General features: G+C 43.8%; 3 protein-coding genes across 3 annotated transcripts; 2 read left to right on the top strand and 1 right to left on the bottom strand.

Annotated features, from left to right (window-relative positions):
• The first annotated feature begins 8852 nt into the window (after nt 1-8852).
• Nucleotides 8853-10026, top strand: LOC120958775 (signal peptidase complex subunit 3). Its single transcript, XM_040381774.2, has 4 exons — nt 8853-8955; nt 9025-9252; nt 9373-9639; nt 9728-10026. Exons 2-4 carry the CDS (start codon nt 9110-9112, stop codon nt 9855-9857), a joined length of 540 nt encoding a protein of 179 aa, XP_040237708.1. The 5' UTR covers nt 8853-8955; nt 9025-9109; the 3' UTR covers nt 9858-10026.
• A 1550-nt stretch (nt 10027-11576) lies between these two features.
• Nucleotides 11577-13027, top strand: LOC120957851 (methylglutaconyl-CoA hydratase, mitochondrial). The gene has a single exon (XM_040380263.2). The coding sequence runs from the start codon at nt 11798-11800 to the stop codon at nt 12755-12757; it is 960 nt and encodes a 319-aa protein (XP_040236197.1). The 5' UTR covers nt 11577-11797; the 3' UTR covers nt 12758-13027.
• LOC120957852 (phosphomannomutase) lies at nt 12843-13988 on the bottom strand. Its single transcript, XM_040380264.2, has one exon. The coding sequence runs from the start codon at nt 13816-13818 to the stop codon at nt 13060-13062; it is 759 nt and encodes a 252-aa protein (XP_040236198.2). The 5' UTR covers nt 13819-13988; the 3' UTR covers nt 12843-13059.
• Between the last annotated feature and the right edge of the window lie 3074 nt (nt 13989-17062).

Below are 17062 nucleotides of genomic sequence, written 5' to 3'. Positions count from 1 at the left end.
ATTTTCAGAAGTTGGGTCTTCGTCGGGAATCAACCGCGTCAACGCGCCGGATTCTACAAGGTCATTCAAAGATCGATGCCCATTGGAGGCGTCCAGGCGTTCTTAGGACTTACTTTACTGTATAGTGGTGCGGTAACTAGTTGAGTGAGATTCGGATTAAAGCCTTGGATCCTCTATGACTTTGATTACGACAAATTCAATTTCAACTCAGAATTAAAAAAAAAAACTAATGTGACTCCGCAATTCCGGACAAGTCCAGACTAAATCCAAACGAGTCCGGAAGAATCCAGACGATTTTCGTGATGTCTTTGGTTGACTCTGGTTGAGTCTAGTTGAGTAGGAACAACTCCGGACGATTGCATTTGTGTTCAGATGATTCTGGAAATCTCCGGACGATTTCATCTAGACATCGGTCGAGTACGAAAGAAACCGGAAGGTTTGAATAGGGATGACTCCGGTTGACACCTAGCGATATCTGATGCCATCTGTAGACTCTCCGAACGACTCCGGTTGTGCCTGGATGGATTTGGAGGACTCCCGCTAAGCCCTGATGACTCTGGACGGTTCCGGACTACTCCGGTTGTGTTTGAATCAGTCCAGACGACTTCCAACGACATCGGGTAACTCCAATCGACTCTACGGACGACTCCAGATAACTTCGATTGACTCTCCGGTCGACTCCAGATGACTTCGATTGACTCTCCGGACGACTTTAAACGACGCAGGCTCAGACGACTCCGGTCGAAGTCGGTATAATCCGGATCGGTCAACGATCCAAACGAATTTGGATGATTCTGGTTGACACCGGATGTCATAGTTATGAAACTAAATCTGATATTAATTACGCATTCTTCACCCATGGTAACATATGTAAATCTAGAACAGCCCAGTGTCTCACGCCGATGGAAAGAAATACAAAATCGCAACAGCTATGCAACATAGAATGTCGTTCTTACAATGTATTTCACCTAATATATCTTTTTCTTCTTCTGATATGGTACAACAATAACAGTCAAAATCAGCCTCTTGTAATCAGAATAGTCTGTCTTACGAATTTGAACCACATCAAGCCTGAGATCTCGGATCTCTACTACAAATACAACCAAAGTGTGTTACCAAATCGACATGCAATCGTTGATTTCAAGAGAGCCTATTCTTTGATTAATGATACGTAGCAATACCAAAGGTTCCTTAATTTAATCTGAAGACGACAGTATACTTGATATCAACTTTGGGCATCACCTATGTGTTCCCGTTTCCTTTGAACATTGTGTTGAAGTTCACACAGTGCTGGGTTTAACCGTGTGCCGACAGGGCGACCGACTTCGTCAGTTTGGGGGGCTCCGTGGATAGTGTCCAGCTTATCTAATAGTTAGTAAAGTAGACCCGTGGACGATGGATGATGCGGCCTCGGGACCAAGGAACCCAGAGCACTCCTCATTCCCGCTAACCTCTTCTTACCACTGAACAACTCATAAATATATTCATCGAATGTCAATGGCAGTCAAAACCTCAAGTTTTTTTCAGGTTTCAAAATGCATCCAATGTCACTTCAATATGATCTATTACTAACTAACTAGTGACCATATATGACTATCATTGTCTTTTCCATCCATCCCACAAGGACTCAAAAGGATATTAAGCTTTCGAAAGATATGTGTCAAATGATGCACTGGTCCTAGGAATCCTGTCCCAATTTCACCCAAAACGGCCAAGGTTACAATATTTAGTACACTTCAAGCTTTCGTAATAATGGCATTTTTGGGTCATCACCTTATTGCTTATTGTTCTTTGGTTGCACATTTCAAATATCCAGGTATGACGAACACCACCATCAAGTGCTTCCTTGGGGGGGACGGTGGGGTTTAGAGTAAAAGTTCAAAATGTTCCTGTTTGCTCATACTTACTCTTCCCCGAAGCGGTTTTTGGTTATAGCACCATCTTCTTCAACTAGACTCGTGTTTAAACTATTCCAACCGGAGATGGTTATCAATCTCAAACCATGTGCATGGTTCACTGTTACCGACACAGTGGTTTGATATTGGAAATACAACTCTACTCACTCCATTTTTTTTTGGTTTGCCAAGGTAACAACAATCCAACCGATAAAGCGTCTCCCGCTCTGATGACAGCCACAACCGGAACGAGTAACTTTTTCTCCCACATTGCAATACACCTTTGCTAACACACACCCATACACATACGCACACATACCAGTATTACCAGCCAAACACGCAAAGATGCAACTTGCAATGAAGCACCATTTTGTACTGCATGTCTTGTTCGCTCGCTTGTACCGCATCGAAAAGGGCCCGGATCCTTGGATTTCAAAACGAAACAGGATGATGGAAGGGGTACAAAAAAACAAAACTAGGAAACAACCTGTGCACTGATACGAAAAGTCTTCGTTTTCGTCCCCCCTCTTATCTCCTCCCACCGTAGGGAGAAGAATGCCAACTTTTGTTGGAAGGCAGGAAATACTTTTTGGGGGGGGGGCAGGCAAACTTTTCGCTTAGCAAAATGGAAAAGAAAGTTCCGAACCGGTTCGGTTGTGTGTTGATCTGCTTCGGTAACCATGCACCAGTGACGTAGCAGCGTTGTCACCCATTCGGGAGGGGCTCTGTGCAAGAGATTTAGCCCTGCAATGGTTGCTAGATTTGAGTGCATGCTTGTGAGTGGTATGCTTAGCTCTCGGTCAATGCGATCCCACTCGCAACGTGTCGTCGTTTGTCATCCATATTTATGCGTGCACAAGTTTTTCGAAACAAACCAGGGAGGGGAGCTAGATGCCCGAAGCAGAACAACGGCATAAATATGCATTTCGAGGTAGGTCATATGCGGCAGAGGGGATGTAAGAGTTTTGAGGATATTTTTTAAAAATACAACTGTCCCAAAAAGTTTCTGAAGACTCTGAGGCAGTGCTTTTCGGGCAAGCGAGCATCATCTTCCGTCCGAGTGAATGAGCTTAATTTGCAGATGGTCACGGGCGCATCGTTCTTGCTTGAACTTTGGGCCTTACTTTTGTGATACTATTCATTCAATAATAGTATGCAATTATGAGTATGATTCAACAGAGGCAACACACTGTAACTGTTAGAACAAATCCTACTACTAATTGACGTTTCATGCAACGAAATTGTTTGGAAAAGCAATCTGAAAGCGCATAGAGCACAACTTTTTTTTCTCTCTCTTCAATGATTTACTAACTTATAGAAGAAGTATTTTGAGTAATTGATGTTATATGGTGCTGAAAAAAGCCAATCTTCCAACTCTATACAGCATTGAGCATAAAGGGTTCCACACGATTTATTGGTCAGTTCCCATGATTTTTTGGTGCGTTCCAACGATTTTTTGATCGTATCCCGTAGATTTTTGGTTCGTTCCCATAATTTATTGGTATTTTCCGATTGGAAATCAATACAATTGGACCAAACAATTATGGGAAACGGCCAAAAAATCGTGGGAACGCACCAAAAAAATATGGGAACCCACCAAAAATTGATGGTAACCAACCAAATAAATCGTGGGAAAACCTGGACAAGATATCGGTTTGCCTGCTTCCGCGGATCGCCTGACCAGTCAGACTTCCTACCTGCAGAGTATCAGATCATCAATGTTCAATAATTAATCAATCAATCAATCAATAAATAGAACAGAAAAGAAAAGAAATCACACAACATAAGACAAGACTACAATTCTTCGGAAAGCACGTTGATAAGGTTTAAATAGAAATAACAATGATCCAATTCTTTACCCCAAAATATATACATATAGGGAGGTAATCACCAAAATAAATGACCATAAGTAAGCTCTGGAATCATTGAAAAACTCAATATCAGTAACTTTTAGGCTCCCTGTTCGGTCATGCTTTACATGAAGCTTCTAAGAAGTATTCACAGTCCACAGGAGCTCCGGGAAACAAAATAACAGTAAATTTGAATTCCATAGCAATTGATCCCAACACGATAGAAAACCTTTGTAGCGTAACCAAGAACTAAAAAGCAGATCCCCTTACCGTTCAACGCCTTCTAGATTAATATAAAATACAAAGAAGTACGATACGAGGTACGATGGAAGCTATAGAGCAAAGAGTAATGTACGAAGCCACGTGAAGCTCCTCAAACCCTAGATCCCACGCTGCTCAATGGGTCACAGACACAGCTCAGAAGATTGAAGAAACAAGTGTGACAAGTTTGTATGCAGAATTTCGAAATTTGCTCAGAACCCATGCCCCACAACCAGACAAAAGCGCTGAAACCAGTTGGAAAGAAATTAACAAACCACAAGAATATAGAATGAACGAGGAACTCCCTTCCCGAAGGTCTGAAAACTTTTAAGCTTTAATTAGATGCGATGAACAAAGTCATTTCGGTTCGAAAGTTGCATACAAAGTCATCGGTAATTGCAAAGTAACACTGCCATGATCAATATTTCACATTGTTGTCGAAAGATCCACCGTTGGCTAGACTAGATCCTTTCGAACCTCTGAATGAAGATGGCGATCCTCTTTTGCTATTGCACATTTATCTGTTAAAGGTTCACGATAAAATGTGAAACACTTTAAAGGCTTATCAGTATCGCAATAACTACTTCATCGGTTCGGAGCAAGAGTACGAGAGAAGGACCTCATATGAATACCAAACTTTTCTTGGAACGAAATTGCTGGATTACACCTTATCTACTTCCTTCCTTGTTCCAACTTTAACTTCTTTCTCTCCAACAAAAGACAAGAGCATAGAAACAAAAAAAGTGCAAACACGTGAAACAACACATGGGGAAAACTTTCCACCAGTGTGTGTGCAACACGAAACCACAAATCGAACATCTGCACACCATCCGACAACAGGTACAGTAAGTACGTGGGAATTGTTCCAATACTATTTACAACGTTACAGCGCCCCACAATAGATACAAGCGGGCAGCAGGTGCTGCTACGTCTGGATGGTGGCTGGTTGCACTCTACGTTCGCTTGTTCGGTGTTCCCAAGATTGTGTGCCAAGTGGATAGAGAACCACATTCCTTCGCGTAGAAACCAACGTGTTTGCGATACTTTTGATTCGTGCTTCGGTCTTGCAATCGATGCATGTCCCATTTATGGAAGGCTCTACTCAAATCTACACCACACGTTTGGCACGTGATAAGGGGAGTAAAGAAGAGCGTTTGAACTCTGTGAATTTTAGCGTGTTTTGATGCTTTTTCATGCTGTTCTTCACGAAGCTTACTCGAATACAGCTGTATGTGTGCTGTAAATATATATTTAAAAATAAACCAAAAATATGTAATAGATTTAAAGCAATTTGTTTTTCAAAAAAAGATCCAACAAAAGGTAGCTAAAGTAAGGATAATTGACGTATAGTAGTAGAAACGGACAGCACTTTAGTAACCAACTTGTAACAATCAACCAGGCGCCTCCATCTCCCAAAATGATGCCGAAATCTTTATCCGATCTCCCGAAAATCAGTAACCACTGCGTACTGGGGGGACACAGTAACACATCAATACCATTTAATCCCTTCTCCGGCACGTACGCACACACACACACACCGTTGTTAATGAAATGAGCGCTGTGGACAAAAGCGGGCCTCAACCACGACACGCAATGCAAACGGGCAACAGCATCCGGGCAAACAAACCGTGTTGCTGAGTTGGGTTGGTGCCAACCGAATCACACCGATTCGTCACCGAATGTTTACACCGCTTGGTTTATTTGGTTTTGTTTTTTTTTAGCTACGCTCGATTTCGTCCACGTGTTGCAATTTAATTTGTTAGCTTTCAATCATGCGTGTGGAGCGGGGCGCGTTTGTTTCACTGGCAGGTCGGAAATGATCATTTTCTTTTTTGGTGACTGTGTCCTCTGTGTTTGGTGATCTGTGCTTTAATGACACGAAGCTTTGAGGAATTGTAACAATTTATATTGAACAACATAGATGGATTTGAACCGTGCGAACACAAATTAATGTACAGTGGCGGCCACCTAAAGTCATGAATTTCATACCTTTTATCATACCTTAAAATAGTGTTTTTAAGTTGGAATTTCTTTAAATTGTATGCATTAATAAAACAAAATCATTTGATTCGAAGCTGAAAATGTCGCGTATCTATATAAAATGCTTAAGGAATATTCATATTTAAATCCGTTGAACTTGTTAGGGTATCTAGAAAGTTATGGCAATGTATTAGCGCTTTTGGGCACAAAGTCTTAATCATTATCTTGCTAAAGATAGATACGATTCATGTTGTTAACTTGATCCAACATGCTCAGTAATAAAAAAATGGTCAATCAGTTGTTAGCAGTAATGATTCTATCTAAATAATGAACAACGGCTTTGAGGCAATCAGAGCTTAAATGGCAGGCTAGGCGGTATATTTTGATTACTCATTTTTTCCGGTTATCTCAAAAGGATTCATAAACTCTAAAGATATGAAAAACATAACCATAACCTCTTTAAAATTACTTTACTACTTCTGTTGGAACCTTGCAGCAGCGATATTTGACTGATTAAGGCCATAGAGCGGTTGGCCTAGGTTATGTAATACGCAGATGACCACCCAAACTAGTCGATGGATCTTTAATAACTGATATAAAATGATTTTAGAACCATATTGGTCAATATTAGCATGTTACGTAGTCATTTTTGTATTAAATGAAGACTGTCCGACTTTCAGTGGATCGCATGAATTTCATACCTTTTATCACATTTTTGGATAGAGATCCGAGGTTTTAAAAGGTATCGGTCTGATTTCTTGCAGGGGCATAGCTGAAGAGTGTCCTCAACGATGGATGAAAAAGTTTTCCGATAAGTAATCTAGGGCTTGGGTACCGCAAAGTCGGATAATAGGTGAAACTTTAAGGTGTCCGACTTTAGGTGGCATTGCACTGTACATTGGTGCAATGGTGGTTGTAATCCTCCAAAATGTTATACAAATATTTGCAAATAAGTTCAAAATAACTCCTTTGTATTACTTTGTGCACTCACGTGCAAATTCATCCAGATCACAGACACAGACTAACCTTGTCTCCCGCTGTCATTTCAAATGGAGACGCCCAGTACTTTGTGAAATGGAGCAATTCGGTAGGCTTCGTCGCGACATTATCCCCACGCACACAAAGCAACAAAGCGCTGTTGTGGTTGGCTCTAATTACAGCCGTTGCAGTAGGCAGTTGCATCAGCAGCTCATTCACACCAATGGCTACTTCAATCGCATAGGCTGTGGCTGGCTAATTTGGGTGATTGACTGCATGAATAATTGACACGGCGACAAACGCTTGTTAGCATTCCACCATCTTCACCGGATGAAAAGGCCACTCATAAGACTTGAATCGATTACGTTGCTTCGTTCATGCTAGAGTAACTCGGAACGGGATTTAAATCTTTAGCCAGCCTCAGACTTCAACACAACAATTAACCTCCACGTTGGAATCGGTGTGAGCTGTGAGCCTTCTTCTTGCACCTTTCCTTAGCAATGCAAATCCCTTCCGTCTCGATAGTAATCGATTCACTGTATTCCTTGGGGGGCATACATATTCCTTCCCGATTCGATTCACACTCTCCCGGCGAAGCACGATCGATACAATGCTGCGAAAAACGAGACATGAAGATTGATACCGAGTTTTTTGTTTGGCTGCAACCATTCTCTATGCCACACTGCAAAAGGTTCCCGCTCCCATCCCAACCCTGATACTTTGAATAAGGTGGAGAAAAAAAATGCTACCGCAGTGCTGTAAACGTTTGTCCCGTGTCGTACGACATGCATCCCTAGGGAGTATGGCAAGAGTTCAAATAGTCTCCCAGAGCCGCATAGACTCCGGCACAGAAAGCCGACTGGCTGGATGGAATGGATCAGTAAAAGTGAAACATTGCTCTTTTTCAATGTGCTTCAAAATTATCGGAAATTCTATATCTGTATTTTCTACGGTTTTTTGTTGTTGTCTCGGGAAGTGCAGAGTTCAGTGGAGAAGTTTTTTTTTCTTTTTTATTCATCTGATTTGTTACTAGCCGGTTTTCTTTTTTATCGTCCTAAGATTGTTCGTCATAGCTTGAACATTAAAACATTGAATTATGAAACTAAAACGAATTAAAATGAATTAAAACATCAGTCAGGTTGCTGATAATGAGCTCCAATGCACCTGGTCCACAATTAAATATTAAATTAATATTACGATGAAATTATTTTGCAGTAGTTTTGAAGTAAAACTAAGAAAAATTCTTTGCTAAGCAGCAATATACGTCCTATTATTAGAACAGTTAATTTTGAAGTTTTTTTTAGTACAATCTTTACGCATTACGCGAATTTTTATTTTTGACAGTTCAGATGTCAAATCAGTGCAATTTTCTCTATCAATTGTCAAATGAAAAATAATATGCAATTTTTTCCAAAATTTTTAATCATCAAAAAGACAGAAATAACCCAATTTTATACACCATTTGCATCAAATAAGCAATAAATTACACCAATAAACTAAATTCAATCAAAAATCATTATTAATCAAGAATATTTTGGCTGTAAAACGTGATATTCGACTTACGCAAAAACCCGAATTATGTACGCGAATGTCTCCGGAACGCATTATTTGCTCGGGGAAAGGCTGTACATTGTGAAAATCATGTGCAATTAACAAACGAAATTGGATTCTTCTTTCACTCCACTATTTAGTTACGCGTGTGTTTAAACTATCCATCCAATTAGCTAATTATAATTTCATGCAAGTATCAGCAAAATCCTGCTTTATTCCAATTTTTGTTTTGTGTTATCGTAACGGTCAATGTTTGAATCAACTTCTCAACTCCGACCTATCAACGTACCTCCGAGCTGTCACTTGCGCGTTTGAAAACGTGTCAATTTCCAGCCTCTGTTTATACTCGATTCTTCCGGATCGAGTTCTGTGCCGCGACAGCCGACAGCCGATAGCAGCGATCCGCGACATCAACAACTGTTCGTACCCTTCCTTATCAGGTAAAATCAATGCAAATTCTAGGGGAAATCGGTGTGAAAGTAATTGCCAACCCTTTCTCCCACGAGCAGCTCAAGTATCCTTCCACCACCGGGTGCGTTCGGGGTGTACTTTTCTCATACGAAAGAGCGACGGCGGGACACACCAGCACACAAGATGCATACCGTAATGACCCGCGGTAACGCTATTCTAGCGTACTCGCTAAGCGTACTGTCCGTGCTTACGTTTTGCTGCTTTGCTTCCACGTTCTTCTACGACTACCGCACGGAGGCGCGAATCAACACGGTGAAGGTGCTGGTGTAAGTATTTCCACGGACTAGCCGAACCCCCCCAATGCCGGCTTCGTTCACCACCTCCCCTTCCCCGAGTGCTCATACACGAAAGCCACGTAATCAAAACAATCGCCCGTGCACTTGCAGCAAAAATGTGCCAGATTTCAGCGCTTCGCGGGAGAAGAACGATCTCGGCTTCATCACGTTCGATCTCGGCACCGATCTGAACCCGCTGTTCAACTGGAACGTGAAGCAGCTGTTCCTGTACCTGACGGCCGAGTACACCACGGAGCAGAACGCCCTCAACCAGGTGGTGCTGTGGGACAAGATCATTCTGCGGGGTGAAAACGCCAACCTGGACTTCAAGAACATGAACACGAAGTATTACTTCTGGGATGATGGCAATGGCTTGAAGTAAGTGAAAAGTCAAGCATTTGGAGAATAGGAGCATTAACACGGGGATTGTGGGATTGTTCGGTTTCAATTTGTTTTTTTTTTTTAGGGGACACCGAAACGTGACGCTTACGCTATCGTGGAACATCATCCCGAACGCTGGACTGTTGCCGAGCGTGTTTGCCCACGGGCAGCACTCGTTCAAGTTCCCCGAGGCTTACATCGAGTCGCCGGTCTAGTCTGACGGTCGCCGGTAGCCGCTTGTGTGTGCCCACACTTTTCCTCTTCTTTCCATCAAAGAGTGTAACTGTACTGTCCGAAACCATTTTGTATTAGAGCAAATGGGTGAGTGAAAAGAGAAAAAATAAATATTGAAAATAATGTGGAAAAAATCACTAAAAAAAACCATACGAGGTGTGATGATGTGATTTGCCCTGTTGCTACCGCCAGCAGGTATCAGCATCGATACGCAACTCTGGTTGTTTCCATCGAAGCCAGATGTAATTCATCGACTTTCGTCAGTAGCTTCATCAGCCACATCAGCAGGTTTCAGGTAAGTGTTACAAAAACCCCGCTTCGGTAAACGAAACATGGACAATAATCAACATATCGTTCGCAAGTAGCAATGCAATACGAACGTCTTTAACGAATGAATTCATAGATTTACTCTTTCGCCATGTTTCTGCCGAAAATCTTTAAAAATCTCGAAAACCAATCACTTTAAAAAAGAGAGAATTTTAGGATGACGTTAAGTTGGAAAGTTTCTTTTCCTTTTTTATGACCTTATAGCTCATGGTAATATTTACCGATGTAGTGTTATAAATATGAATTATCGTTGTTAATCATTGGCGCCACCACTGAAGATATTACTAAAAATCATGAACTGGTTTGCTTAGTAAAGTATTTTTGGTCAAAGGATATGGCTTTATTGATTTTCGCCGATGGAAAGCAACGGCTAAGAGAAAACTAACAATTGACCAAAAACTAAAATTTCTTATTACAGTGGAGCGGGGGTTTCCCACGATTTATTGGTTGGTTCCCATCAATTTTTAGAGGGTTCCCATATTTTTTTGGTGCGTCCCAACGATTTGTTGGTTGTTTCTCAGGTTTTTTTGGTCCAATTGTATTGATATCCAATCGAAAAATACCAATAAATCATGGGAACGAACCGAAAATCTATGGGATACGACTAAACATCGTGGGAACGCACCAAAAAATCATGGGAACTGACCAATAAATCGTGTGAAACCCTGTATCCGGGCTCATCGGGACTCGAACTCGCCCGGGTATGCGATTAACACGGACAATGAGTGAAAAATTATATTTAATTACAAATTCTTGTTTTTTTTTTTAATTTATTTGTGTTTTGGTTTAAAAAAACCAGGTCTTATTACCTTTATGTTTTTCCAATGAGAATGTTTGAAATTTGCCATGAATTGGTGTGTTTTTTTTAATGCCAATGTGCTCTGATAAGCATAATAATCTTTAAACATGTAAAAGAAACCTCCACAACCAACTCATCCTTCCTGCCTATTTTTTTTAGTTTTTCATTCAAAAAATGAATTTTTATACAGATTTTAAACAAAAAAATTACATCAGCGGAACCTCCCCATTGCCACTGAACTGCGGCCCGTCCTGGAATATTTTTAACTGCATTCCGGGTCCGCGACTCAAATCGAGTTTGACATCACTGCTCTATATGCTTCTCAAGCTCCGCCAAACGATTTTGAAACATTCCACTGACTAGAGCCCGATACAATTAAAAAATTAAACTTGTTCCACAAATCCACGTACAATTTAAAATTTGCCCTTTCAACAAAAGCGTCAACTGGCTTTGCTTGAAACTGGCGCTACGCAACGAATTTGCTTGCCACCAGCCCAGTCTTCTCCAGCTGTTCAAACGTAGCTGGCTTAAAAGCTCACGATTTGTTTTGATCGTGACCCCCCCCCCCCCCCTCTTTTCTATCCTTTTCCCATCCTGTTCCCAACACAACCCCTTTCACGCAATTTCTTATGTAACGTCGACAACAGTAGCGCCTACAACGCACACTATCACGCACGGTGGTTGGCGTTGACACATTCGAGTTTCCCTTTCACTCCGAAAAACGCGACCGAACAAAAGCGGACTCAAGAAACTGTTGCTTATTTAGTGTGTGCGTGTGTTTAGTTCCTCTCTAAAATGCTTCCTACGGGCGCATCGTTCGTGACACGCTTGGTGAAGCGCGGACTGGTAGGCGCGCACGGTTTGCGCACGGTCACAACGACAGCGCGCCACTGGCAGTGCGACGCCGGACACGGGCAGCGAGCGCAGACGGCCGGGTCCGACGTTTCCCCCAACCAGGAGCTCCAGCTGACGTACCTCACCGAGGAGGACAAGCAGGGCATAGCGGTGCTCGGGCTGAACCGCCCAAAAGCACGCAACTCGTTCAGCAAATCGCTCGTGCACCACCTGCTCGACGCGATCGAGGTGCTGGCGCACGACAAGAACGTGCGCGTCGTGATCCTGCGCAGCCTGGTGCCGGGAATATTCTGTGCCGGGGCGGACCTGAAGGAGCGGGCCACCTTCACCCCGCAGGAGGTGAGCCGGTTCGTGTCGAAGCTGCGCCAAATGATGGTCAACATCGAGCAGATGCCCACGCCGGTCGTGGCGGCGATCGATGGCGCTGCGCTAGGCGGTGGGCTCGAGATGGCCCTCGCCTGCGATATGCGCGTGGTCGCGACGAACGCCAAGCTGGGCCTGGTGGAAACGAAACTCGGCATCATCCCGGGTGCCGGCGGGACCCAGCGTCTGCCGCGCATCCTCAACCCGGCCGTTGCGAAGGAGCTGATCTTCACGGCGCGCCAGTTTAGCGGCGAGGAAGCGAAAGCACTCGGTATTGTGAACCATGCCGTGCAGCCGAACGATACTGGCGATGCGGCGTACCAGCGGGCACTGCAGCTGGCGATGGAGATCGTGCCGAACGGGCCGGTCGGCGTGCGGATGGCCAAGAAGGCGATCGATAAGGGGCTGCAGGTCGACCTTGGGACGGGGTACGCGATCGAGGAGGCGTGCTACGCGCAGGTCATACCGACCAAGGACCGGCTGGAGGGGTTGCGCGCGTTCGCCGAGAAGCGGAAGCCCAACTTCATCGGGGAGTAGTGGGCGGCGCGCGGGCACGAACAAGCCACCTCAGGCAAGGAGAGAGAGAGAGAGAGGAGCGAAAGCAGTAGGGTATAACCAACTCTCTCTGTGATAGATTGAAAGTGCATTTAAATTCCATTTTTTTTCGTTTTTTGTTTCGTCGTGGACCCTCTTTTTTCTGTCCTCAACGTTTACAAATGACTCAAACAGTTCTTTCCCCCTCTTAAGTAGTAAGACAACCACGATGTGTCCCGAATGTCGAATAAAAACCCCGCTAAAAAGTCAAAACCGCGCGCGTCTCATCATTTTTCGTTCCATTTTCACAGCTTCAGCAGCTCCGCCAGCTGCCGGCGCGTATCGTCCGGCGACTCCACCCGGTGGCCGATCGTGTCCGGGTGGCTGTAAATCTCGTAATCGTTCCCGCCCGGGCTCGTCTTGTCGCCGAAGAAGTGCACCGCGCGGAACGGTTTCGCCCGCTTCGCGATGTGCCGCAGGCAGAACGTTTTGTCCCACCCGGTCGGAAAGACGTCGAAGCTGATCTGCCCCCCAATGCTATACGTGAGGTCGACCTCCGCGAACTCGGCCCGCAGCCGGTCGATCATGCGCTGACGCACCTGGTGCGTCTGGTCGTACGCGTAGAACGCTTGCCGCTCCGCCGTCGAGCAGTTGCGCCCGATCGGGCTCACGTTCAGCATGCCGTTGCGGAACTCGACGAACGTGCCGCGCTTGATCGGCAACTCCAGATCGGCGATGTAGTGCAGGCAGTAGTTGATGAAGCGCTTCAGCACGTCCTCCCCGAGCTGCTGGCTGATGGACATCTTGCCCATCTCCCGGCCGGCCTCGTACTGTACCAGCCCGTTCTCGGGGAACACGTAGTCGAACTTGTGCAGAAACTCCTGCCCATTGAGCTGCTCGCACATTTTCTCCAGATCGGAACCGCCCACCACGCCGAGGGTGGCCCGCGGCAGTACGCTTTGGTAGAGGAACTCCTTCATCTCCTCCGTGATGGATTGGCGCGGCGCCGTGAGCGTTCCATCGACGTCGAACAGGAGCAACAGTTCGTCACGGGCAAGATCCATTCTGCCGCAGCAAGGGGGTTTCTGTGTTTTATCGGTATCTCTACACTGCACAACAGGTGAACGGGTAATGATTCAGCGGGGCAGCGCCCAACAGAAAACAGCGGCTACGGCCGCAATTGGGAAAAACAAATGTAAACATTTGCCGGCTGCTGTCAGCTGTAACACAACGTAAACAATCTCTACGTGGAAGGGAAAGCCAGAGTGGCCAGATTATTTTTGCGGTTTTCGGTAGGAGCATCAAAATTTTATCGGTAGTTTTCGGTAGGAGTTTAAGATTATTTCGGTAGTTTTCGGTAGGCTTTGAAGTGTTGAGCGGGGGGAGGGGGGTTGTTGCAGATGAAAGCTAATCTGTCCCATCAAGAGCAGCACGAGAAAATAACATCTTTCATTTATTTAAAGGAGATAGTTTAGATTTGGTTCATAGCGGTCACATGAGGCCTTTCAGAAGTGTCGATCGGAAAATTGTACTAGGGAATTTAACCCAACAAATGGTTGGGACGCTCTAGCAGCAATCGAACGCGATATCGAACATGAAAAATATTTGGGATTTTACATGTTCGATGTGATAACCCACATATCGAACATGTGAAGACCTATACATTTTTCATGTTCGATGTCGTGTTCTATTGCTGCTAGAGCGCCGGGTTACATGATCTGTCAAATTGCATATAAAATTTTATCAGCGCGTTCGACTTCATGAAGTGCAGACACGGGCCTTAGTTGTCTCTGGTGAAGTTCTGGTTCTGGTTGCTAGTGATTTCCATATAGAGTTTAATACATCAAGTGATTTGGGAAATGGTAATATGACTTTTTGGTCAGTATTATGAAAAAATCTGTGATTTTCGGTAGGATAAATGAAAACTCGGTAGTTTTAGGGGGCTCATCTGTGAATCGGTAGGCATATCAAAAATCGGTAGGAATACAGATAAATCGGTATTTCTGATCACTCTGGGGAAAGCTCCCCCTGCGAAAGCTTTTGCCGCAACTGTCAAATTGAACGAGCACAGTGGTCGATACAGCGCGTTGGCAAAGGACAAATTCAAAAGGACCGTTTTAGTTAGCAAATAGTTTTTCCAATTAATATTGGCACGTTTTTGGAAGGATTGTCTTTATGCGAGAATAAAAGGGTTAATTTTAATAATTCAAATTAATAACATTAAACTAAACGTGCAACAAATACCATGTTGATACTTTTTAAGACACTTCAAAGCTTATCCCAAAATAGCCAGCTTGAATTTGATAGCTGATTTGAGACGAAATCAATGTTTAACGAAAAATCGTTCCGATGTCGTACTTTGTGGCTGAATAAGAGATAAGAGGTACTTTAGGCCGCGGGGCCATGGGGATTCTCAACGCTCATTTTCTCAAGCACTCATGAGTGCTTTTGAGAAAACCTCGTTCTCAGCGTTTGTCGAATCGGAACAAAATCGGTTTTGAGAATCTTTGAGAATCTTTGAGAAAGTTGACGATGCAGCGATCGGTTAGCTGAAATATGGAGAATTGCGCTATTTGTTTATCGAAAATCACTTTGGAAAATGTATTCAATGTTTATAATTGAAAACGTTAAAAAAAAGCGATTAAAAACTGTTTTTCTATTTAAAACTCTAAATAAAGCTTGAGTGTCTATATCAGTTTCTCAGAGTGAGAAAAACTGACGACGGCCACGGGCTTGAGTCTGAGAACAAGTTTTGAGTGCTTGAGAAACTTAAATGAGTGCTTGAGAACGTTTTCTCAGCTTGAGAAAGCCCCGTGGCCCCGCGGCCTTACGGAACTATGGCGCTTTTTAACAAGCACTTGGTACTCTTTGGAACCTTGAAGCTGGTTAGCCTGTTGTGTATGGTTCACGATGGAACTTGAAGGCTTGTTAAGAAAGCGTACCGAGCTTAGGTGAACTTTATAGCTTTTTAATGCATGATATCGTTACGAGGTGGCTCTAGTCGAAGTGTCAAAGACTGACGCCGTCAATCATCTCATTGCTGCACAAGTTAGAATAGATTAATTAATCAAGTTAGATAAATTGAAGATGGAACGTTGAGTGAAATCGTGTGGATTATTTTAACGATGACGCATTGCTTGAAAATAAAACGCAAAGAAAAATAATCCCCTAGCATTGTGATATAAGGAAGCTGCTTAAGCGCAATTGAAAAGACCCACCTGGAACTTTGAAACTGCTGCGGACCTACATCCTTTATCGTCAAAGAAGAAGAAGAAAGGTGCTGGCCCCAGATATACAGCTACCATTTTCCTATGCACTTAAAATTTTGCCATAGTGAACCTTCAGTTTTTAGCCGGTCTCGTAGTACAGTCGTCAACTCGTACGACTTAACAACATGCCCGTCATGGGTTCAATCCCCAAATAGACCGCGCCGCCATACGTAGGACTGACTATTCTGCTATGGGGGGGAGTAATCCAAAAAGTCACTGAAAGCCAAGCCCACAAGTGGGTACAGGCAGGCCTTGAACGACATCGGTTGTTGAGCCAAAGAAGAAGAAGAACCTTCAGTTTAGTTATCTTTGCAACGTATTTTAAAGCAAATTTAAATCAGTGGCGACAATATCTCAACCGTTAAACCGCCAATACAACTCTCTGCTTGTTCCGCATTCCATATATTCAGCACGCTCCCACTTTACCCCAAGATTAATTTACATGACGCTAACAATAGGACCAATAGGGCTGTTCTAACCCTACCCCAACGTGTTTGAAGCGTGTTTGAATCTACGACCCGCCACACACAAGATCAACCCCTCATAATTAACCAACCTACTCCCCATGCAGCTCTATCCCACCTTCATCCCCTCCGAATGGTCCTGACATTCTACGATCAGAAGAATTACGCAAGCATTTTCCCTACATGAACATTTAGTTTGTATTGAGTAGTTTTTTGTTTGTTTCTTCCTTAGTTGCACTTCTAGCTCCGAGTACGTTTCGGCACAAAAGATCATCGAAATTGCCCTCTATTTATGCAATAATTGGCTGAAGTCTAGCGGACACTTTCACTCGCGTGCTATTTTTAGACATTGTTTGAGATTGCTAAGCAACTCCCAGCTTTTTAGCCGATCTATTGCTCTATTCTTTTAATTTCGCTCCTCGGCCAGCTGCTGCAGCTGCAAACGCGATCCCTGCTGCACACGCAAACCACGGGGTTGTAACTCCACATTAAGTCTGTGTTGGAAAGTCTGGCAAGGAGTCGTCGCGCAAAACCCATCGAGATTGTGTTGTGTTTTGGGTGAGCTAAACGTTACA

This window comes from Anopheles coluzzii, chromosome 3, assembly GCF_943734685.1.
Source record: "Anopheles coluzzii chromosome 3, AcolN3, whole genome shotgun sequence".
Taxonomy (NCBI): domain Eukaryota; kingdom Metazoa; phylum Arthropoda; class Insecta; order Diptera; family Culicidae; genus Anopheles; species Anopheles coluzzii.
Note: the sequence above shows the minus strand (reverse complement) of the source record. Positions and strands in the feature narration are given on the sequence as shown.